General features: G+C 40.1%; 11 protein-coding genes across 11 annotated transcripts in view; 5 read left to right on the top strand and 6 right to left on the bottom strand.

Annotated features, from left to right (window-relative positions):
• The window catches only part of DI49_4405 (uncharacterized protein), a gene marked incomplete at both ends in the record, with an annotated part of 1,599 nt that extends 520 nt beyond the window's left edge, over window positions 1–1,079 (bottom strand). The window contains one exon of the mRNA XM_018367431.1: window positions 1–1,079. This exon is cut by the window's left edge and continues 520 nt beyond it. Within this exon, the coding sequence (XP_018220365.1) occupies window positions 1–1,079 (1,079 nt within the window).
• A 1,558-nt stretch (window positions 1,080–2,637) lies between these two features.
• DIA1 (Dia1p) lies at window positions 2,638–3,687 on the bottom strand (the record flags this gene model as incomplete). Its single annotated transcript, XM_018367430.1, has 1 exon — window positions 2,638–3,687. One exon carries the CDS (start codon window positions 3,685–3,687, stop codon window positions 2,638–2,640), a length of 1,050 nt encoding a protein of 349 aa, XP_018220364.1.
• Window positions 3,688–5,723: 2,036 nt separating this feature from the next.
• On the bottom strand, window positions 5,724–6,773 carry DI49_4403 (uncharacterized protein; the record flags this gene model as incomplete). Its single annotated transcript, XM_018367429.1, has 1 exon — window positions 5,724–6,773. The coding sequence occupies one exon, from the start codon at window positions 6,771–6,773 to the stop codon at window positions 5,724–5,726; it is 1,050 nt and encodes a 349-aa protein (XP_018220363.1).
• Window positions 6,774–7,168: 395 nt separating this feature from the next.
• Window positions 7,169–7,873, bottom strand: PRE5 (proteasome core particle subunit alpha 6; the record flags this gene model as incomplete). Its single annotated transcript, XM_018367428.1, has 1 exon — window positions 7,169–7,873. The coding sequence occupies one exon, from the start codon at window positions 7,871–7,873 to the stop codon at window positions 7,169–7,171; it is 705 nt and encodes a 234-aa protein (XP_018220362.1).
• A 357-nt stretch (window positions 7,874–8,230) lies between these two features.
• Window positions 8,231–10,213, top strand: TGL3 (bifunctional triglyceride lipase/lysophosphatidylethanolamine acyltransferase; the record flags this gene model as incomplete). Its single annotated transcript, XM_018367427.1, has 1 exon — window positions 8,231–10,213. The coding sequence occupies one exon, from the start codon at window positions 8,231–8,233 to the stop codon at window positions 10,211–10,213; it is 1,983 nt and encodes a 660-aa protein (XP_018220361.1).
• Window positions 10,214–10,337: 124 nt separating this feature from the next.
• ELP6 (Elongator subunit ELP6) lies at window positions 10,338–11,162 on the bottom strand (the record flags this gene model as incomplete). Its single annotated transcript, XM_018367426.1, has 1 exon — window positions 10,338–11,162. The coding sequence occupies one exon, from the start codon at window positions 11,160–11,162 to the stop codon at window positions 10,338–10,340; it is 825 nt and encodes a 274-aa protein (XP_018220360.1).
• A 784-nt stretch (window positions 11,163–11,946) lies between these two features.
• GLC8 (PP1-complex regulatory subunit GLC8) lies at window positions 11,947–12,642 on the top strand (the record flags this gene model as incomplete). Its single annotated transcript, XM_018367425.1, has 1 exon — window positions 11,947–12,642. The coding sequence occupies one exon, from the start codon at window positions 11,947–11,949 to the stop codon at window positions 12,640–12,642; it is 696 nt and encodes a 231-aa protein (XP_018220359.1).
• A 230-nt stretch (window positions 12,643–12,872) lies between these two features.
• On the top strand, window positions 12,873–13,829 carry UPA2 (putative methyltransferase; the record flags this gene model as incomplete). The annotated part of the gene is made up of 1 exon (XM_018367424.1): window positions 12,873–13,829. One exon carries the CDS (start codon window positions 12,873–12,875, stop codon window positions 13,827–13,829), a length of 957 nt encoding a protein of 318 aa, XP_018220358.1.
• Window positions 13,830–14,129: 300 nt separating this feature from the next.
• On the top strand, window positions 14,130–16,583 carry NIP1 (translation initiation factor eIF3 core subunit c; the record flags this gene model as incomplete). Its single annotated transcript, XM_018367423.1, has 1 exon — window positions 14,130–16,583. One exon carries the CDS (start codon window positions 14,130–14,132, stop codon window positions 16,581–16,583), a length of 2,454 nt encoding a protein of 817 aa, XP_018220357.1.
• Window positions 16,584–17,376: 793 nt separating this feature from the next.
• On the top strand, window positions 17,377–20,646 carry PSE1 (importin PSE1; the record flags this gene model as incomplete). The annotated part of the gene is made up of 1 exon (XM_018367422.1): window positions 17,377–20,646. One exon carries the CDS (start codon window positions 17,377–17,379, stop codon window positions 20,644–20,646), a length of 3,270 nt encoding a protein of 1,089 aa, XP_018220356.1.
• A 276-nt stretch (window positions 20,647–20,922) lies between these two features.
• GAS1 (1,3-beta-glucanosyltransferase GAS1) lies at window positions 20,923–22,593 on the bottom strand (the record flags this gene model as incomplete). The annotated part of the gene is made up of 1 exon (XM_018367421.1): window positions 20,923–22,593. The coding sequence occupies one exon, from the start codon at window positions 22,591–22,593 to the stop codon at window positions 20,923–20,925; it is 1,671 nt and encodes a 556-aa protein (XP_018220355.1).
• Between the last annotated feature and the right edge of the window lie 355 nt (window positions 22,594–22,948).

Raw genomic sequence — 22,948 nt, 5'->3', positions numbered from 1 at the left:
GTTGAATTACTAACAAATGGCGCACTAGAGGTAACCAAACTGGATGTGGCAGATGAGACTTCGGAAGTAGCCAAACTGGATGTGGCAGATGAAACTTCGGAAGTAGTTAAACTGTGAGCCGCCAATGAAGAACTGGCGACAGTTGAATTACTAACAAATGGCGCACTAGAGGTAATCAAACTGGATGTAGCTGACGAGGCTTCCGACGTAGAGACAGCGGATAACGTTTCAGATGTGGCCGAACTAGAGACGACAGATGAAGTTTCAGATGTGGCCGAACTAGAGGCAACAGATGAAGTTTCAAATGTAGCCGAACTAGAGGCAACAGATGAAGTTTCAAATGTAGCCGAACTAGAGGCAACAGATGAAGTTTCAGATGTGGCCGAACTGGAAGTGGCTGGTGGAGCTTCGGATGTAGAGGCAACAGATGAAGTTTCAGATGTGGCCGAACTAGAAGTGAAAGTCACTAATGAAGAGCTAGAAGTGATTGAAAAGGAAGATGATGAATTTTCAGAGACTGCTAAAGAGGACGACCTTTTTTCCATCGATGAAGTAATGGCACTTGCAGCAGAAGATAAAACAGATGATGTTTGCGATGATTCCGACGAAGAGGAATCAGGCTCACTTGATGAACTTGCTTGTTGGGATGTGGCCTGGCTAACAAGACTGCTTACACTTGTAATAGAGCTGGATGATTGCCCAGTTGTGGAGGAAGGTGTACTATATTGAATTGAAGGGCTAGCGGTTGACGATTCGACATCATTGGATGATATGGTAGGAATAGCTGATGATGTGTACGAAAGAGAAGAAATAATGGAAGCTAAGGATTCTGATGACAGAATTGAGGCGATTGATTCGGAAGAGAGGGTTGAGCTAGAAGTTGCTACTGGTATCACAGAAAAGGCTGAAGTACTCGAACTAGTTACGACAATTACTGGAGTAGAACTCGTTGTACTTGTTGTACTTGTTGTACTTGTTGTAGTTGGAGTAGTTGTCTTAGTGGTACTAGTGGTACTAGTGGTAGTACTACTATGAGACGTGGTAGTCGCTGTCGTTGATTTTGAACTGGTTGAACCCATCTCGGTACGGCACTTTTATTTCTACGTGGCTACTTTTCAATGTTGGAAAAGGTCACATAAAGCACAAGACTTTGAACAATCGACCTTTCTGGGTGAGATTTTATATAACGTAAATATTTGGTTTAAGCGCCTCATCTCATGGTAAGACGGGTATAGACAACAAAGGACGCTAATAGAACATGCTCATTTAGAACCCATATTGATGGCTACTAACAGTCTTCGTAGCATGCTTATTTTACGTGAGTCTAAATTGCTGTGGAGTGGAATCTTCAATAAAAACAAAAGTATAGGAACACAAACGAGCATCATAAAAAAGCTTATTTTCGGTCAGATCTCCCTGCACGCTTAGAAAAGCCGCCTTTAACGAAGAGCATGGCTCTGGGCAATTTCAAGAAACAAAATGTGTAAACAATCATGTCATATGTGGTCTTTAGGTACATATGAGTATAAGGGCGCAGCATTCGAATTTGCCTATCATTTAATTGATCTGACAAGAACTTATCTTGTGTGTACACGGTTCGAGTTCAATGGTCGGGAAGTAAAATGATTTTCTTGCATTTGGCAGTATCGAGGCAATTTGGTCTCCGTGTACTCCATTCCGTTGATTGCTCTATTATTTTTTACTGTTTTGTCTCCTTGGCAGTACATAAAAAAAGAATTCGGTGTGAATTCAAAAGATTTTCTTTGTTTGTTATCCTTACTCTCTTCCATACATCGCAAATCTTAATCCCGCTTAGGACAAAGAGACCTTGCCTTTGGTTTAAGCGCACCTTAGCTGTTTCAGGGAATAGTTTCAGTGGGGGCTAAGCAAACTAGGTGAGTGTGTCTTGGTCAAGCTATAAAGTTTTTCGGTGCACAAGACCTTGTAACTGGATTCATAGGGCCAACTACGCATATTTTCTTAGGCAAGAAAGCGGACACTAAACGAAAAAAGATTATATGATCAATTCATTTTCGTTGTCACTTTTTTTTATAATTAGTATCATAATAACAATGGCATCGTATAGAAGAAGACAGCTTATTCAGGAAAGTATCTGAAAAGTAACATTACCTCTAACGGTAAACAAATTCCAAATAATCGCGAAAACAGCTGTCCAAGAAGGTGTTTGGCTACTAAAGAGCATTAATTTTGCCTTTAAAAGTAAAAACTAAAGTTAACTTTATTATCGTCTCAGTCGGACAACATAGCTTTCAGGACTGAAAAACAAAGTGGAGAAGAAAAAAAGTTCTAAGAAGTTTTTTTAAAGTTTAGTGATCTTAAACTGTTACCTATCATTATTTGTGCCACGCGTTTGACGTGGCGCGGAAAAGCCTGTTACTTTAACTTTCTCGTGCCTTGACACCTATTGTTTGTATACGACAGAGATCGGTCAAACAAAGTATGGAGAGATTTCTTTATAAGATACGACGGGTTTTTTAGGTTTATTTAGGTTTATTTTTTCATAGTCTGCAGTTGTCCTGCTTTGTCCTGCCTTGTTAACGCAGGTGGGAAACAAGTCGATAGGAAACAGAGACGAGTTGAAGACGATAAAGTTACAAATAACTGCCTTGTTGTACGCTAAAAGTTATTCATTATTGATAATGGGCTTGCGGGATCCGCAGCACTCCCAAGATTCGCAGAATTCATTCCCATCAAGTTGTGCCGTCTTCTTGCTCTTCTATGTGTATCTTGAGATTTTCGGTTCATATATTCTATGTAATGGATGAGTAAACTTTGACATGCAAGTTTTTCTGTTAATTCGGGAATCTTTTTTAAGCCGAATGATTTTTGGTCAGTACAGCGCTCACCAATAATTAAGTGAGCCTTTTGAGAAACATGTTTGAATACGGAAGCTCTAAATTTCCTAGTGTAATGAGCAGCCACAAATCTGTAACCGTTTTGACGGCTTCGATCAATGAGCATTCTATTTTTGGCAATTCGGACCACATCTTTGTCTAAAAGATTGAGTTCGTAATCTGTCAATAAAGTCAACTTGTAATGATCATTGGTGGCGACGGATGAATATGAAACCTTCCACCTTAGATTCAAATTATTAACTCTGGTGTCCAAATCTCTGCACGAGTCTCGATTAGCCATAGCTAGTGAATTTGGTTCAGTAGGTATAATTCCAACAAATCTATAATTTGAAGTTTTTGTCGTGACATCTCTATAGATTTCATAGAGGGGCACTTTGTACAAGATCAACCCGTTATTCGAAGAAACGGTTTTTGTTACAGCGTAAGGTGGAGGCTCATCTGCCGTCCTTAGGATGAATTTAAAGATCTTAAAGTAGAGCACGTCTTTTGTCTTATTCTTATCGCAACTTGTTTTAGAGGACGCTGGATTACAATTGATGATTTGGAGTAATGGAATACCGATCCCATCCGAGCGCATTTTCATTTCAAACAATTTTTTCTTGGAGTATTCGAAACTTTCATAGGATTGCTGAGACGGAAATATTAAAAAGCCATCCTCGCCGCTTACTTGTGCAATGGGCATTCTTCTTTCCCTGTTAAAATTTAAGCACTTCGGAAAGTCTTTCCTATTTGTCATCTCAATCTTTAGTCCTTGTTCATCTTTAAACCCATCAGTTACTTTCTTCAGAAGAAAATCACCAAATAGACTCATAATATATTTTTGTTTTAACCTTGCAATTAGCTTGCAATTAACTTGCTATTTGTTTTCCTTTCTCTTGTACCTACAAAGTATTTTACGCAGTAGAAACTGGAAGTCTACATTTGGTTTATATTGGTATTCTTATTCATTTATATACAGGAGAGAATGTGAGATGTTTAAAAAGGGCCCTTCTGCGTCCCTGCCTGCGCCCCTGCCTGCGCTAAAAATATGTGAATAAGGCAAAAAATCTAATGAAATTTAGGCACTTATTAGAAGAAAACTGACTAATCCAGTTAGATAGCCAACGTCCTCTGTTACCGGTTCGATACACTTTATATGTAATAAACTGCATCGGATTGCTTGCCACGTTGTGAAAAGAGGCTTAAATGAGCGACTTCCCGATCCATGTGCTAGGAGATAAACTCTCGGCAGGACTATTCAGGAAAGCCAAGTTTGTATATACCCGCTGAAAAGGATACTAATTGGACACGGCGGGCTCTGTTCCAGATTGAAATGATAAAAAACGATCTATAGGGCTACGCAGTTATACAGCACTATATGCACCGTTTATAAGTCCTTGCTGAGTGTGCGAGTGGCCTACGTTCGAGGATCCTTCCGAGAGTTGTCCACGATTCCCCCTACATGGTTGTCTAAATGGCTTTTCTGGATTTATTAAGGGTTTTTGTCATTATGGCTTTGGTCCAGAAAAGTCTGTTCTGATAGGTACGCTGCAACAGTCAGTAGATGTGAAAGGGGCTATGCTGGGTTGGCGTCTATTGTAATCACCTTGAAAGAGGGAATGGAGAAAGAGTATCTAATACCCGCTTTCTGCTGTGCACGGCAATACTATTTAACCAGTCTGTGCCACCTTCTCTAGGCTCTACAGATGCGAAGACTCCACACCTCGAGCGGTTGAGGGGTCTCCCCCTATGCCATCCGCAAAGGCTTTGGTTTTTCAACCCAACGTCGACGAATTTTTAGCGGATGTAGTTATAGAAGAGTGTGCGATATGCTGCCAACAACGATCATAGATGTATTTTTAGCGGTAATTCAATCCAAAGAAAATACGAAATCTTCAAAAAGAGAGTTTTTGACCCAAAGGTTCTCTATTAAAGCATTCCTATTGCTGTTCCTGCTCGGCTGTCAACATCAGTTACGGGTTCGACCTTGTCCCCCTACAATTTTAAAAGAGGATTATTACGACTACCTCCGAACTCATTGCTGGCTTCAAGAAACCCCTGTAAGGTGGGAGCTATAGGAATTGAAGATACGATCATGGCCGCAAAATTTGGCCCAACTACTGACATCCTTAATGTTATCTTCTTGGGTATTTATATACTCCGAACCAAACATCCAATATAGAGTCTAAAAGATACAATCCAAAGAAGCGTGGTTTTGTTATGAATTGGAGCATACCAACGGTAAGTAAAGGAGGGAGGCTCGAGAACTGTGGCAAATTTCTGGGCAAAAACGACTCTCAGTTCTATAATATAAGAAACAACTTGCGCTCTAATGGTAACAATAATAGTTCTCCTAATATTAGTCGTAAATGGAGTCGATTACTATATAGAAGCTTAACAGAGATTATATTGTATTACGGACAAGGCCAGCTTTTGTTTGAAATAGATGTTTAATGGATTTTAATCGTATGTAAAATCAAAGGTGTAAACATCGTACTAACCGGAGTGCACCAAAATTTCACATTATGTTGCTACTCCTAGTACAATTTGGAGCCGAACGCTATATCAACTCCTGTATCGTAAATGGTTGCGTGAATTATTTTGCGTTGTCTTCCCTTTTGATGGCTCTTCCCCGTCGCTACTCTTTTTACAACTGTTTCCTATGCCCTTGTATATGTAGATTCTAACCTTAGTCGCAATTCAGGAAATTGTGGATTAGCAAAGCTCTACGCTAGGAATGAAGGGTATTCCAGACACCTCTGTATATTTATTATCAATATAATTCAACAAATGTCTATATGTGTATATATATATATGTGTGTGTGTGTGTGTGTATCAAACATGACAGAGTGTTATATCGTAAAGTAATCATGGCTGCTCGATTTTGACGTGATCGCCATTCTTGGCAGAGGATTTCAAGAATGCATCAACGCAGGCCAAGTGATGGAAGGCAATTCTTGGTGTGCCCAGGTATAACGACTTGTCCTTCTTGCTGACAGCTTCGTGGAAATTTAGAAATTCAGCGTTGACACCGAAACTTTCATCATTGTCGACTTTTAAGATTTGTTCTTTGCCATTATCTTCAGCTGAACCGCCTAATTTGACTTTCACAACAGGGTCATTCTTATCCGACAAATCGACCGTAACAGTACCATTTTTACCATAAACTTTCAAGAATACCGATTTCTCAGTGGCACCAAACGCAGAACCATAAGTGAAACTTCCGATTACGTCTGCATTCTTTAACTGAACGGTAGCAAAGACGATGTCATCAGCACCGGAACGTTCACGTACTTGTCTGGTCAACGCGGAAACAGACCCAAATTCACCCAGTAGGGAAATGACGAGAGCCAGTTGATGGACACCACCGTCGGACAAAAATCCACCAATGTGTTCCGGTTTTTGTCTCCAAGTGGTAGCTAAATACTTATTATCAGTGACAAATGGGCCAGTCGAATTGTGAGTGAACGCTACAACAGGCCCAATTTTTTTGATTTGTTCCTTGGCTGTTTTGATACAAGATAGATATAACCAATTTTCAGCCACACCGACAGGTAGTGGGGTGGAGTCTGCCAACTTGACTATCTCTTTCGCTTGTTCTAAATTAGCGGCAATTGGCTTTTCTAAAATCACTGGCTTACCTGCCTTGATGGCCTTTTCAACAATCCCGGCATTAAATTGAGCAGGTAGCAAAGCGTCTATGTAGTCCACGTGCGGATCATTCAAAATTTCGTCCAAGTTGTCGTAGATTTTGTTTTCAGGGATGTTAGCAATCTTCCCGAAATCCAGAGCCTTGGCTTTATGCCTGTTGAATGCAGCAACGACTTTGAATTGATCAGGGAATTCCTGATAGGATGGTAAATGCCTATCTTTGGCAAAAATACCTGTACCAACAATACCGACGTTCAATGGGGACATGTTTCTTCGTTATTATTTTGTGGGTTTTTAAAACTGAGGAATGGGTTCTGGTTTAGTCAATCCGTCAATCAGTCTGATCAAAGCACTCACAAAAGCTAATTCACGTCCAGCAGATACGTTTATATATGAATATATATATAGATGTAAGTGATACACAGTTTGAGTGAAATTTCAACGGGGGGTACATCTCCGGTTATTTCCTGGCGACAAGCGGAATTAAGCGGTGTTATTGCCAGGATATTAGTTAAACGCTATGAAGTGCACGCTGTTTAAATTGGATGAGAAGGGAGAGTATGTACTTAGCTATTCTATTTTTTATGTACAATGCTCTACTGCGGCCTTGGTTCTTGTCTTGTTATGGTTTCATTTGCGGGGGGTTGTTATCTGTATCTAAATTAAATGTATTTAGCAACGGCCTCTCCGTCATAAAGCGTGAAGGGCATATCCTCGCCCACAATGGCAATCGAGAGGTTGTCTACTGTCAAGGATTCGTCCCTTAGTGACTGACTGATGGCCTCCACGCCGGCTTTGATCAGCTCGTCTGGGTTCCCGTCAATTTTTATGAACGTGTCCAGAGTTCTCTCTAGATAGGTCTTTGCCCCCTGGCTTCTTGCACCGATCGCGGTACCGTATAGCTCCGTGACGTTCCCGGAGGGTTGAAATTCTAGAAGGTGAGCACCACTCTTGTCATATCCGATGATCAACAACCCAACACCGTAGGGTCTGCCCCCGTAGGACTGTGTGTTCTTTTGCGCTTTATCGCAAAGCAAGTGGCCTGCTCTCTCGACGGCGAGCTTCCTGTTGAAAACTAAGCTCGAATAGTTACATTGCTGTCTCAAATAATTACTTAGGACTCTAGCGTCTGGAGCCAACCCAGCCAATGACAGCCCCATGTGCTCGTCACACTTGATGATCTTCTTCTGGAATGAGGACAATTCGTCTGCATTTCTTTTCAACGCGACCAAGACAGCATGAGTGTTCGAACGTAGGCCCACAGTGACGCTCCCTTGTTTAATGGCCTCCAAGGCATATTCCACTTGGAAAAGACGGCCTGTAGGAGAAAAAGTAACTGTGTCCCCGTCGTAATTGTTTCTGAACATGCTGAATGAGTGTGATTATAAAGTCCTGGTTCAATGCGTTCTTGTTTCTTCAATTAACCACACCGAATAAAACACTATTACCACCACCCAAATGCATTAGCATCTTGTTCTTTTATCTTCTGGCGATACTTTTTGGATTTTTAATTTTGCCACTCTAGGATAGGGTTATCTCTTTTCATAGGGCTACTGCTCTCTTTTACAAGGGCAAGGTCTCGTATATTCTAGGTCTGTGTGTTTTATACAGTATGTTATTTAGGGTTATGTTACTAGCCCCAACCCTTTTTTTCTTTCCTTTTTGTTTCTTTTTGAGTACAATATAATAGGAATTAATGCAGACTAGATAGATGTAATGGCGAGATGATATTAGGTAAACTCACGCAGGTAGACCACCTCTTCGAGTTATCATCAAGCATGAAGGAAGCAAAGAGGGAATACAAGGTATTTGCTGTGATACCGAGCCTGTTGAAGAACTGGATACTGTATATAGTGTACGCGACGCTGGACCATATTCCTCCCTTTGTGTGGGAAATATTACATGTTATTACCGATATCTACTTCTTTTGGATCCAGAAGCTGATTAACTATGTCAGGCCGCACTCCAGAGTCATTTACTATGAGGCCATCAAGAAGTTGGACGAGTGTGATACTTACCAGATGTGGTGCCAGCAAGCGTCAGTAGTGGATGAAATTACAGGTGCGAACCTATGGCGACGGAATTTTTTCTCCAGAAGATACGACTTCAATTCTGTCATCGAACAATACACGATACTGGAAAATACGTTGAGAGAGGAAAATTTTGATATAGTCAAGGAGAAGTTTTCGACCACGGGACCGTGTATGTTGAGGAACTTCGCTGGTATTGGAGATAAGAAGTTGTTCACGAAATCTTTGATGGGTACCAAACAGCTCATCGAGCAATACCTGACTCGGATACTCGAAGGCTTAGACATGTTGAATACTCAAACTTTAACACCGACGTCCTTTTTCCAAAGATGTAAGTTATCATTAGGTACTACGGCTTTGATCTTGCAAGGTGGCTCGCTATTCGGGTTATTCCACCTGGGTGTTATTAAGGGTTTACTGTTGCAGGACCTGATGCCTAATATCATAAGCGGAAGCTCCATGGGCGCGTGCGTTGCCAGTTTGTTTGGTTGCTTGTCCAACGAGCAATTAAAGCAATTATTGACAGATGACAATCTCTTAAGTATCATCAAGAATGATGTGGAGCTGTTGAAAAGCTGCGGCTACGGTAACCTGGAGCAACATTTAAATCTAGGGACTTTGATCCAGAACTTGATACATCACGGCTACTCTCAGGACGTTTATCTTTTTATCCGCTTTGTCATGAAATATATCGTTAAGGAGAAAACTTTTGAAGAAGTGTACCAAATCACTGGGAAGGTATTTAATATTGTTATTCATCCAACGGACAAATCATGCCCTAATCTCCTAAACTATGTTACAACACCTAACGTGTTGATCAAATCTGCCATTGAATGTTCGCTTGGGTCCGGGGTCATATCGCAAGATACATCGTTATTATGTAAGAATTTGGAAAACGAAATCGAGCCATTTCTTAACATCAATAAAGATAAGCAGGTTAAATTTTTAACCCCAGAAAACGCTACCAACCCAAGTATAACGGAAAGTCCCTATACTAGATTAACAGAGCTATTCAATGTTAACAATTTCATTGTTTCTTTGGCGAGACCGTATTTGGCACCACTGGTGGTGAATGATTTGAAGCATGAGATCAAGACGTCGAAGTACTACTATTACAAGCATTATCCCAACATTCCCTCTATAAATGCCACTTCGGCAAGTATGACACATCGGCCCTCATCGCAATCGCCCATAAAGGCATCCACCGTTGAGGAACTTGAGGCAGAACCCGTAATGAGCCCAGTACCGCCCAGTTCAGCAATTAATGACTCCGCGGAATATATAATCCCAGAACTGGGTATACCACAGTTGAACTTTACTGAAATGGAACCATTGGCATTCAAGTTTAAATACCATTTGGAGAGAAAACTGAAAAATATTGCCACCATGGAATTTAGACATAGAATGGAGGTATTAGACAATCTAGGGCTGTTGTGCTCAATGATAAAGAGACTAATTATTGATGAGAAAACACCTAGATCGGCCACTGAGATTGCTGTGGTTCCTAGAATGAAAAGTTTATCATTAACAAGAATTATTGAAGGCCAACTGAACAATATTCCATACTGGATAAAATCCGGTGAACGAAGCACATGGCCCGCATTAGCATTGATCAAGACAAGGTGTGCAGTTGAGTTCAAGCTGGATGATATAATAAGGGTAAGAAGGAGTAGATGAAAGGAGCATAGTTGTTTGTTTTGATAAAGCTTTGATCATATAGATCTCTTCTATCACTTATATTTAGCACATACAAATAAAAATACGGATAAGTAATATAGATTCTGTATAGTTTTTTGTAATGTTAACGATAGAATAATTTTGTTGATTCTTTTTCATTTAGATAGAGATATTCATTCTCTATGACATGTAAGTTTGTACTTGAGGAAGACGCGATGGGCGAGCCACCTCTACAAACACGCAATGAACCGGTTACGTCCTTGGCGAATCCAGTTTTCAAAGGGTTTAAGTTCAAATTAATCATTGATTTGACGAAAGATGATTTGTAGAAGTTCTGTAGATTGGAGCAGTGAGGGGAAGAGTCGAAATCGCCTATGTTAAAAATATCCGTATTGGAGACCATGATCAGTACTTGGCATTGCTTCAAAAGAGGGGTGATGAATTTATTGTTCAATTCTGAATAAGTGAGGCCATTAATCAGGGACAACAGCAGTTCCGGTTGCTCTACGATAACAATGGTGTTAGCTGGGGTATTTTGAATGGCAGCGGTGAACTTTGTGAGTAAATCGCTCAGTATTTTGTCTCTTGGCTTATTCAGGATACTTTTGATGATGAAATCAGATAGGAAATCTAAAACTTTGTAGTTGTTGGATGCAATTTTCAGCTTGTTTAGAGAATGTATGAAATGGTTTTGCTCGTGGATAAATGACGCTATGACTACGTGGGAGCGAGACGATGAAGATAAGGGTGATGAAGAAGACTCGTTAAGAGAACTGGGAGAACCCAAAACGTGTGCTTCTACTAGTGCGTTAATCAGCCATAGCGGTTGGGTGGAAGATTGGTGTGTGATAAAGAATAGGTTATGAGAATCGTTATCCTGAAAAAATTGAGCAGGAAGCACTGACTGATCGCTGAATAAGACCAGGTCTTGTCTTTGAACACCACTCATAAGTGTCTAGCTATTGTGTCGATGTAGGTATTCCACTTTACTTACAATACGTTTACTTTGCACTTACTTTTTTTTCATTTTTCGTCTTGCTCATCGCCTATCAATTAGCTTTTGGAAAAAATGCAAAGGTGTTATTAATTGCTAGCCAACCAACGTAGAACAAAGCCGTTTCTTTCAGGCTCATTATCCAGTAGTTTAGTTTAGTTTAACACGTTAGGCAAAACACCAGTGTCAGCCTTTTGTGGCCCGGAATTAGTACATAAAAAAGAAAATATACAGAATGCAAGGCTTGGAGAAGTTAATACCGGCTATCCACGTTCACCGTGACGGGCAATTCCCTCCACGATTCGTCCAGAGTCCTCTGAGGATAAGCACTTCCCAACCATTCGCATCTTGTTTACTAGCGTGTATCTATTTTTTTACGTTTTGTTACCAAATAGAAACAACTCTGTAATAATTGAATGGAGCTAGAATAAACAAGGAAAGGGACAAAGAACAAGTCTATCACGAAGTAAAAAAGGATCTTGAGGCCATACCATGGAAGGCGAGATTCTTGATAGTAGCAATTCCTGTGTGGACTTACTGCCACGCCTTCAAAGCTCTTCCTCAAGCGGCAAGACCATAAATTTGGTATTGTTACCCGACGGTGCTGGGCCTCAGCGCCTTTTTTAGGGAGAAATGGCCACCAAGAATAATATTAGAACAGCACGGGTTGACATCAAAAAGGCTCACTCAGCACTCCAGGTTTGTATTGCAGCAGCAGAAAGCACAGAACAGCAGCACAATGGGAGGTATATTGAAGAACCCACTGGCTTTGTCGCCGGAACAACTGGCGCAGCAGGATCCGGAAACGCTTGAGGAGTTTAGAAGACAGGTTTATGAGAACACACAGAAAAATGCCAAATTAACATCGAACAAGAGGAACGTACCGGGGCTGGGATACCAAGAAGAAGAGGCGGAAATAGTTGGGACATCCAAGCGCTCTCTTCCAAAGGACGTTGTATCGCTCAAGCATGAGCATGACATGCTGGCCAAAATGACACCGGAAGAACAGGTCCAATGGAACCAGATGAATTTGGCTGAAAATGAGATAACGAAACAGCAGTTCCAGGATATCCATATAGACGAGCCTAAGACCCCCTACCAAGGAGCCGTGGACCCTCACGGGGAATACTACAAAGTGGATGACGATGAGGACGACGACAACAATACCAGTGATAAAGGGCCTGGCCAAGTAGCCAACGACGATATCGATGATCTGTCCTTAGGAGAGCCCGAATATGAGATCAAAGAGAACAAACAGCCGGATATAGAAATGAATGACGAGAATGACGAGGACTCTTCCGAGGCAAGGCATAAGAAGTTTGAAGAGTTGAGGAAGAAGCATTACGACGTAAGGGCCATTTTCAACGGCAAGGCTCACGAAGCGGTGGAGGATGAAGATGAAGACAGAGACGATACAAGACCAAAAGAACAATGAAACATGACACCTTTATAACATTTTACTTATACTAAATATATCCAATTTCTCTACTTTTTTCTTCTAGTAGACAAATGCACATTATAATTTATCGCGCGGAACGAACTGCACTTTTAGCAAGCTTTAAATTGTATGAAAAATTTCCCATCGATGAGCGTTGAACAGCTAAAGCGAGGGCTGTCCAGTACCACTACCAGTACCACCGCAACATTGCATCATTCCCCAGTTCGATGAGTAGCATGAAGAAGTTCAAGAAGGTTGAGAAACCTCTCTCGCAAACCAGGCACTATTCGCTCTGCATCCCCACCACACTGGTATCGGATTGTCGCAATCTATCGCAGATCACGCATAAGGTGTACCAAGTAGCCAAGTTTGCGTCGTTGTTCAATGTTTCTGAGGTCGTAATCCTTGAGGACAACTCCCAGGCAAGTGGCACCAAAAAGAAAATTTCCACTGCCAAACTAATACTGGCGCTCTTACAGTACTTCGTCACACCTCCATATCTTCGCAATACCGTATTCAAGGAAAATTTCAGACCTTACTTGGCCGTCGCCTCGAAGCTGCCAAGGCTGTCCACACTTCCTTTCACCAGGTACCAAAAGCAGGATCACGGTCGGTATAGAGAGGGTCTAACCGTCAAGATGCAAAAACCCACGCTGACCCGCAAAAGGGGGACAGGTAAGGAGTTCAAGCAAACCAAATACATTAATATAGGGAAAGCCGAAGCACTGGCCTTACAGAGTCAGCTAGTGCCGATAAATGCAAGAGTCACTATCGACACGGTAACAAAGAAAATTGTTTCCCCCCAAGAGGCCTATGGCGATTTCACAGGAATGGACTCACAGTACGGGTACCATACACGTATAGCGTCATCCTTCACAGACTTGTTCATGAAAGGTCCGCTAAAGGAAGGGTATACGCAATCGATATACGTACCTCTGACCACAAAGGACACCCGCATTCCCGCACTGTCATCATTGCCTGCCATCGGAACCTCTCCTAACATTTTATTGGTGCTGTCCGCATGGGAAACTCTTTTGCTGGCGTTTGAACTGAATAAGGACCAATTTGTGGAGTGCCAAGGTCCTCACGAATTCTTCGACGCTCAGCTGCCATGTCCTGTGGCCACCTCGGATGTCACGGACACCATACCCATGGCACTAACCACCCTCTCAACCCTATTCTAATTCAGTATTACCTTCACGTAGCAGATACTTACGTATATATAGATATAGTTAGAGACATTATCATTATCATTACTGTCACCTTGCACTGCTCGTTGCAAATGACCAAGCTTTTTTTATCGATTTTTTTTCGCCGTTGAAAAATTTTTCAATGAGAAAAAAAGAGCTTTGGAAAGAGTGAAAAATTTAGTGAGTGGTTTGCAGTTGCATTTGTTAACATACTAGTAATAAAGGGAAAAAGGAAAACAAGGCACACATTTGCAATCTTCACACATTAGCCTGCCAAGCCCCAGATCCACGAAAATGTCCCGTTTCTTTTCGTCTAATTACGAATACGATGCTGCCAGTTCTTCATCCGAAGAAGATCTTTTATCTTCGTCCGAAGAAGATTTAGTGAGTTCTTCCTCCTCTGAATCCGAATTGGACCAAGAATCCGATGACTCCTTCTTCAACGAAAGTGAGAGCGAAAGTGAAGCTGATGTAGATTCTGATGATTCCGACGCCAAGCCTTATGGTCCCGACTGGTTTAAGAAATCTGAGTTTAGAAAACAAGGTGGTGGCGGTTCCAGCTCAAATAAGTTTTTGAAAAATTCCAACTATGACTCCAGTGATGAAGAATCAGATGACGAAGACAACAAGAAAGTTGTCAAGTCTGCCAAGGAAAAGCTATTGGATGAAATGCAAGATGTTTATTATAAGATCTCTCAGGCTGAGAATTCTGATGATTGGTTGACCATTTCCAATGAATTCGATCTGATCTCTCGTCTTTTGATTAGAGCCCAGCAACAGAACTGGGGGACCCCAAACATTTTCATCAAGGTTGTTGCCCAAGTGGAGGATGCTGTGAATAATACTCAACAAAACGATTTGAAAAACAAAGCCGTTGCCAGAGCTTACAACACCACTAAGCAAAGAGTCAAGAAGGTTTCCAGAGAAATTGAAGACTCAATGACTAAATTTAGAAATGATCCTGAGTCTTTTGATAAAGAACCAAGCGCAGATTTGGATGCTTCCGTTAACGGATTCAGAATTTCTTCATCGCAAGGCGATGACTTAGCTGTACAAGAAGACTTCTTCACCAGACTACAAACGATTATTGATTCAAGAGGTAAGAAAACCGTTAATCAACAAATTTTGATTTCAACTTTAGAAGAATTGTTAACTGTGGCCGAAAAACCTTACGAATTCATAATGGCCTATTTGACTTTGATTCCATCAAGATTCGATGCCTCAGCCAACCTGTCTTATCAACCAATCGATCAATGGAAGTCCTCATTCAACGATATTAGTAAATTATTGTCCATCTTGGATCAAACTACTGACACATACCAAGTGAGCGAATTTGCTGATCCAATCGACTTCATTGAAGACGAACCAAAGGAGGATGCCAACGGTATTAAAAAAATCTTGGGTTCCATTTTCTCCTTTGTTGAAAGATTAGATGACGAATTTATGAAATCTTTATTGAACATTGACCCTCATTCTAGTGACTACTTGATCCGTTTGAGAGACGAACAATCCGTTTACAATTTGATCTTGAGAACCCAGCTGTACTTTGAAGCCACTTTGACAGACGAACACGATTTAGAAAGAGCTTTAACTCGTCCATTTGCTAAGAGATTAGACCATATCTATTACAAATCTGAAAACTTGATAAAAATTATGGAAACTGCTGCTTGGGAAATCATACCAGCTCAATATCAATCCAAATTTACTTCAAAGGATCAACTCGATTCTGCTGATTATGTCGACAATTTGATAACTGGATTGTCGACAATCTTAGCCAAACAAAACAACATCGCTGTTCAAAAACGTGCTATCTTATACAACATTTACTACACTGCATTAAACAAGGATTTCCAAACCGCAAAAGATATGTTATTGACTTCTCAAGTTCAGACCAACATTAATCAATTCGACTCCTCTTTGCAAATATTGTTCAACAGAGTCGTTGTCCAGTTAGGTTTATCAGCCTTCAAATTATGCTTAATTGAAGAATGTCATCAAATCTTGAATGATCTTCTATCAAGTTCTCACTTAAGAGAAATTTTGGGTCAACAATCCTTACATAGAATCTCCATGAATTCCACTAACAACGCTTCAGCTGATGAACGTGCTAGACAGTGTTTACCATACCACCAACACATTAATCTAGATTTAATCGACGTCGTCTTCTTGACATGCTCTTTATTGATTGAAATTCCAAGAATGACTGCATTCTACTCCGGTATTAAGGTCAAGAGAATTCCATACTCACCAAAATCTATTCGTCGTTCTTTAGAACATTATGAAAAGTTAAGTTTCCAAGGTCCACCAGAAACTTTAAGAGACTACGTCTTATTTGCTGCCAAATCAATGCAAAAGGGTAACTGGAGAGACTCTGTTAAATATTTGAGGGAAATCAAATCTTGGGCTTTGCTACCAAACATGGAAACCGTATTGAACAGTTTGACCGAAAGAGTACAAATCGAATCTTTAAAGACTTACTTCTTTTCTTATAAGAGATTCTACTCAAACTTTTCTGTTGCTAAATTAGCCGAATTGTTTGATCTTCCAGAAAATAAAGTTATTGAGGTTTTGCAATCTGTTATTACAGAATTAGAAATCCCAGCCAAATTGAACAATGAAAAGACTATTTTCGCTGTCGAAAAGGGCGATGAGATTACTAAGTTGGAGGAAGCCATGGTCAAATTAAACAAAGAATATAAAATTGCTAAAGAACGTCTAAACCCACCATCCAATCCCCACCGTCGTTAATCAAAAAAAAAAAAACTACCAAAGGAAAAAGCATTCTTATTGAAAAAATTCATTGTAGATAGAAGAATAAACATCAGCAACCTAAAAAAATATAGAAAGCGAACAAACAAAGCAAGAATAGACCACTTCCACTTTTGTTTTTATTCTTAATATTGTTCATCTTTTTCTTTCGATTCTTTTAACGATCTCTTTATCTTTATTTTTAGAATTTGAATCTAATCGTCTTCACTGTACATTAAACATAAGCAAATATATAGTTTTTTATTACGTAAACGCTCTTTATAATATATTACAACTATCAAACTTTAACAGCTGCGCAATATATACTAATACTATTTTATGAAGTTTTTGCTATGGAAGAGTGTGAATCATCCAGTGTTATTCCATGCACTATGGCCTTCTTACTGCCATATAAACGAAAACCTTAACTAGAATACCTGGAGCTGGATTGGCATTTTGAGACTCTTCTATAACTGACACATATCATTGCTATTATCGTCATGCTGCACGATCACTATTACCTACAGAAATTGAAAAATTTTTCATTTTTTGCAGTGAGGAAAAAAAAAGAAATTGACTTAGAAATAATGATGGAAATAATAGAACCGTATAGTTTAAAATCATTGTAGTCTTCTGGTGAACTTTGATAGTGATCAAATTAGGCGCGTTTAAATTTCGAGTGGCCAAGAAACTGAATAGATCAAAGTGGCAGATAGCTTAAAACAAAAAAAGTTATTTGTACGCCACTTTATCACATCGACACAAGACTTCAACCATAAACAGAGCCATCGCTATGTCTGCTTTACCAGAAGAGGTCAATAACACGCTGCTTCAAATTGTGCAAGCCTTTGCTTCTCCAGATAATCAAATTCGTTCTGTTGCAGAAAAGGCTCTTAGCGAAGAATGGATTACCGAAAATAACATCGAGTTTCTTTTGACCTTTTTGGCCGAACAAGCCGCTTTCTCTCAAGATACTACTGTCGCTGCATTATCAGCTGTTTTGTTCAGGAAATTAGCTCTAAAAGCACCTCCTTCTTCGAAACTCATGATTATGTCCAAGAATATTACCCATATTAGAGAAGAAGTTCTTGTACAAATTCGTTCTTCTTTGTTAAAAGGGTTTTTGTCGGAAAGAGCTGATTCAATTAGACACAAACTATCCGATGCAATTGCAGAGTGTGTTCAAGATGATCTGCCAGCATGGCCGGAACTGTTACAAGCTTTGATAGAGTCTTTGAAGAGTGGTAACCCAAATTTCAGAGAATCCAGTTTTAGGATTTTAACCACTGTACCTTACCTAATTACCGCTGTGGATATCAATAGCATTCTACCGATCTTTCAGTCGGGCTTCACCGATGCAAACGATAACGTCAAAATTGCCGCGGTCACTGCATTTGTCGGCTATTTCAAACAGCTACCAAAATCTGAATGGTCCAAATTAGGTATTTTATTGCCAAGTCTTTTGAATAGTTTACCAAGATTTTTAGATGATGGTAAGGACGATGCCCTTGCATCTGTTTTTGAATCATTGATTGAGCTAGTCGAATTAGCCCCAAAGTTATTCAAGGATATGTTTGACCAAATAATACAATTCGCTGACATGGTTATTAAGAATAAAGATTTAGAACCCCCAGCAAGAACCACTGCATTGGAACTATTAACAGTATTCAGCGAAAATGCTCCACAAATGTGTAAATTGAATCAAAACTATGGACAAACTTTAGTGATGGACACTTTGATTATGATGACTGAGGTATCCATTGATGACGATGATGCAGCAGAATGGATAGAATCGGACGATACTGATGATGAAGAGGAAGTTACATACGACCACGCTCGTCAAGCTCTTGACCGTGTTGCCCTAAAACTTGGTGGTGAATATTTGGCTGCCCCATTATTTCAATATTTGCAACAAATGATCGGATCAACCGAATGGAGAGAAAGGTTTGCCGCTATGATGGCTCTTTCCTCTGCCGCCGAAGGTTGTGCTGATGTATTGATAGGTGAAATTCCAAAAATTTTAGATATGGTAGTCCCTTTGATTAATGATCCACATCCAAGAGTTCAATACGGATGTTGCAACGTGTTGGGTCAAATATCTACTGATTTCTCTCCATTTATTCAAAGAACCGCTCACGATAAAATTTTGCCGGCCTTGATATCTAAATTGACGTCCGAGTGCACTTCAAGAGTTCAAACTCACGCTGCAGCTGCTCTGGTCAACTTTTCTGAATTTGCCTCTAAAGATATTCTTGAACCTTACTTGGATAGCCTACTGACAAACTTATTGGTTTTATTACAAAGCAACAAGCTTTACGTACAAGAACAAGCTTTAACAACCATTGCATTTATTGCTGAAGCGGCAAAGAATAAATTCATCAAGTACTATGATACTTTAATGCCTTTATTATTGAATGTTTTGAAAGTAGACAACAAAGACAATAGTGTATTGAAAGGCAAATGTATGGAATGTGCTACTCTGATTGGTTTTGCCGTTGGTAAAGAAAAATTTCACGAGCATTCTCAGGAACTAATTTCTATATTGGTTGCTCTACAGAACTCAGATATTGACGAAGATGATGCACTAAGATCATATTTAGAACAGAGTTGGAGCAGAATCTGTCGAATCCTGGGTGAAGATTTTGTTCCTTTGCTGCCAATTGTTATCCCACCTTTGTTGCTCACTGCCAAAGCCACACAGGACGTCGGGCTGATTGAAGAAGAAGAAGCAGCAAATTTCCAGCAATATCCGGATTGGGACGTTGTTCAAGTTCAAGGCAAGCACATTGCCATCCATACATCTGTTCTAGACGATAAAGTATCAGCAATGGAACTATTACAAAGCTATGCGACGCTTTTACGTGGTCAGTTCGCTGTATACGTTAAAGAAATTATGGAGGAAATTGCTTTACCATCACTTGATTTTTACTTACACGATGGTGTTCGTGCTGCAGGCGCAACCCTTATTCCCATTTTATTGTCTTGCTTACTTGCAGCGACAGGTTCTCAAAGTGAGGAGCTAGTGTTATTATGGCATAAAGCTTCCTCCAAAATAATTGCTGGTTTAATGTCAGAACCAATGCCAGAAATTACACAAGTATACCATAACTCTTTGGTAAATGGTATAAAAGTCATGGGTGACAACTGCTTAAGCGAAGATCAACAGGCAGGATTTACCAAGGGTGTTTCTGCAAACTTAACCGACACTTACGAAAGAATGCAGGATCGTCATGGTGACGGTGATGAATATAATGAAAACGTTGATGAGGAGGAAGACTTTACAGATGAAGACCTCCTAGATGAAATTAACAAGTCTATCGCTGCAGTTTTGAAAACAACTAATGGTCATTATTTAAAGCAGTTGGAAAACATATGGCCCATRATAAACACTTTTCTGTTGGATAGTGAGCCAATTCTAGTCATATTTGCATTAGTGGTAATTGGCGATCTGGTTCAATATGGAGGTGATCAAACTGCTAGTATGAAGAGTGCATTTATTCCGAAAGTAACTGAATGCCTGGTTTCTCCAGACACTCGTATTCGTCAAGCTGCCTCCTACATAATCGGTATTTGTGCCCAGTATGCTCCATCCACATATGCTGACGTTTGCATACCCACTTTAGATACACTTGTTCAGATTGTGGATTTCCCAGGCTCAAAGCTAGAAGAGAATCGTTCTTCTACCGAGAACGCCAGCGCAGCCATCGCCAAAATCCTTTATGCATACAACTCGAACATTTCTAACATGGACACATACACAGCAAATTGGTTCAAGACTTTGCCAACAATTACTGACAAAGAAGCTGCCTCATTCAACTATCAATTTTTGAGCCATTTGATTGAAAACAATTCACCAGTTGTATGTGCACAATCTAATATCCCAACTGTAGTTGATTCGGTTATTCAAGCTTTAAATGAAAGAAGTTTGACTGAACAAGAAGGTCAAACTGTGATAAGTTCAGTCAAGAAATTGTTAGGATTTTTGCCTTCTAATGACGCTATGGCAATTTTCAACAGATATCCAGCTGATATTATGGAAAAAGTACATAAATGGTTTGCATGAAGAATTTTAATAGAAAAAAACAATGTTAAATAAGCAATTCTATAGGGAATTTAATGAATATTGTCTCTTTTTAATGACGTAGATGGACACATGATGTAACATTACTATGATTCTTTTAGTCTATCAGTGGTAAGCACGAATAGAACTTTATAAAACTTACATAGGAGAAAAAAATATTATACTTACAACTTTTCATTTTTCGTAAAACTACCATATAATAGAAATAAAAATATCAAACCGTATCGGATGAAATTATCATGTACATGTCGATGCTTTTTAGGCTAAAGCAAAACCAACACCAGCGGCGATGGATAAGGAAATGACGGAAGTGAAAACAACCTGCGCCAAGTTAACTTTAACGTTGTTAGCCGCACTCTTCTTGGTAGAAGAGGAAGATGCTGAAGAAGAGGAAGAAGAAGAGGTAGAAGAACCCGAGCTGGACTTACCAGAAGCACCAGAACTTTTAGCAGAGCCAGTGCTGGTTTCAGTACCAGAGCCCAAATCAGCACTACCGGAAGCGGAGTTGGTACCCATACTTCCAATTTGACTCAAGGCAGCAGAACAACTGGATTGAGTGGTAGCAGTTTGTAAGGAAGCGGAACCACTGAAGTCACAGTTAGACTTCGAGCCACCTTGGGCTTCATAGTATAAGTTCATAACAAAAGATAATTGTTCCTTTGGAGTACAGAATGAGTAGGCACCGTACTCACCAGTTGTACCGTTTGCAGTAATACCATCACATTTAACTTCATTGCAGATATAATTGAATAGTGCTTCGTAGTCATCAGAGTCAACATCGTCAGAAACAACACAACTGTTGGCAGCATTCATACAAGAACACAAGCCTCCGTTTGGAGTTGGTGGCAAGCTGGTTGCAACAGACCAATACTTACCAGTAGCTGGACAAGCAACATCACTAGTGGTTGCAGTGTAAGATTTAGTGTTGGCTGAAGTTGGAGAAATCTTGTTGATTTCCGAAGAGTAGTTGTTGAAATCGTCCAAAGTCTTAACATCACTGCCGTCAATACTAACCAAACCGTAGTCGTTGGTTTCTTGGAAATACATGTAGACAATACCACCAGACCAGACATCAGTCATATTAGAGCCGTATAAAGCTTGGACTTCAGTAAATAGTCTTGGCGAAACCTCGTTACAACCGTACTCAGAGAAGAAAACTGGGATAGACAAGTTCTTGAATTCTGCAGTTCTATCTTGATAACCAGAAGTCTTGAAATCAGATTTACCACACCATTCGTACATGTTAATACCGTAGAAATCAGCCTTAACATCATTGTCACCACAGGCAAAGTAATCAGCCATTTTAACTCTGGTATCTTCGTCGTCGTTAGAAGAGTAACCGACTGGGATACTTCTGTATTTTTTCTCACTAATATAATCTCTGGTGTCCCTAATAGCAGCCTTAACGAAAGCAGATGCGTCTGTGTTAGTGTAGTTGTTAGTAACTTCGTTACCAGCAAAGAAACCCAAAACGTTAGTGTAGTTAGCAAAAGAGTCAACAACTTCCTTGTAACTGTTGAACAAGTCAACAGTCCAGGAAGGGCTTAGTCTATTAATGGAAGTCTTTGGAGCTGACAAATCAGCAATGACGTAGATTTCAGCATCGTTTAGTGCTTCCATACATTTAGTGTGATCTAGAGAGGTGTTGATAGCGTAGACACGAATAACGTTGGTGTCCAATTTCTTCAAGTAAGGAATATCTCTGGAACAGCTATCGTAATCGGCCAAAGGATCGTTGATAGTGGCACCGGAGGTTGTGTTGACAGTGTCAGCTTGGTAAGCAACACCTTTGATGTAAAATTGACTACCATTGTTGGAGTAAAAGAACTTGTTACCAACAACTTCAATTGCTGGAACATCGTCAGCAGTTGCAACACCGGCAAGGAAAGCGGCAGCGGTGGCTAACGTTGAGAGAGACTTGAACAACATTGTTGAGATTTAGTTATCCTGTTGTTTTTGCTGTAACAGACTCCCAAAAAAAAAATCAATCAGATAGTTACTAATAAACAACAAACAATTATACAAGGATATTTAATTTGTTCGAGGAAAACAACCACGACCCTTTCCTCTTAAATAAAAAACCGATGTCAACAACAGTGGAGGGAAAAGTTTTTCGAACTTGAGGATTATCGGATACTTTACTAATAAACCGCGCAGGCTGTTTCGAGAAATACCAGAAGTGGAAATTCCTCGTTACTTTTCCCGGCTTTTCTTTTTCCCATCTCCACGTTTGCGGCACGAAAATAGAGCGCAAAACGAGTAACAAACCAAAACACGAGCCACG

Source organism: Saccharomyces eubayanus, chromosome XIII (assembly GCF_001298625.1).
Source record: "Saccharomyces eubayanus strain FM1318 chromosome XIII, whole genome shotgun sequence".
In the NCBI taxonomy this organism is placed as follows: Eukaryota; Fungi; Ascomycota; class Saccharomycetes; order Saccharomycetales; family Saccharomycetaceae; genus Saccharomyces; species Saccharomyces eubayanus.
The sequence above is the reverse complement of the archived record's forward strand: the minus strand, read 5'-3'. Positions and strand labels throughout refer to the sequence as shown.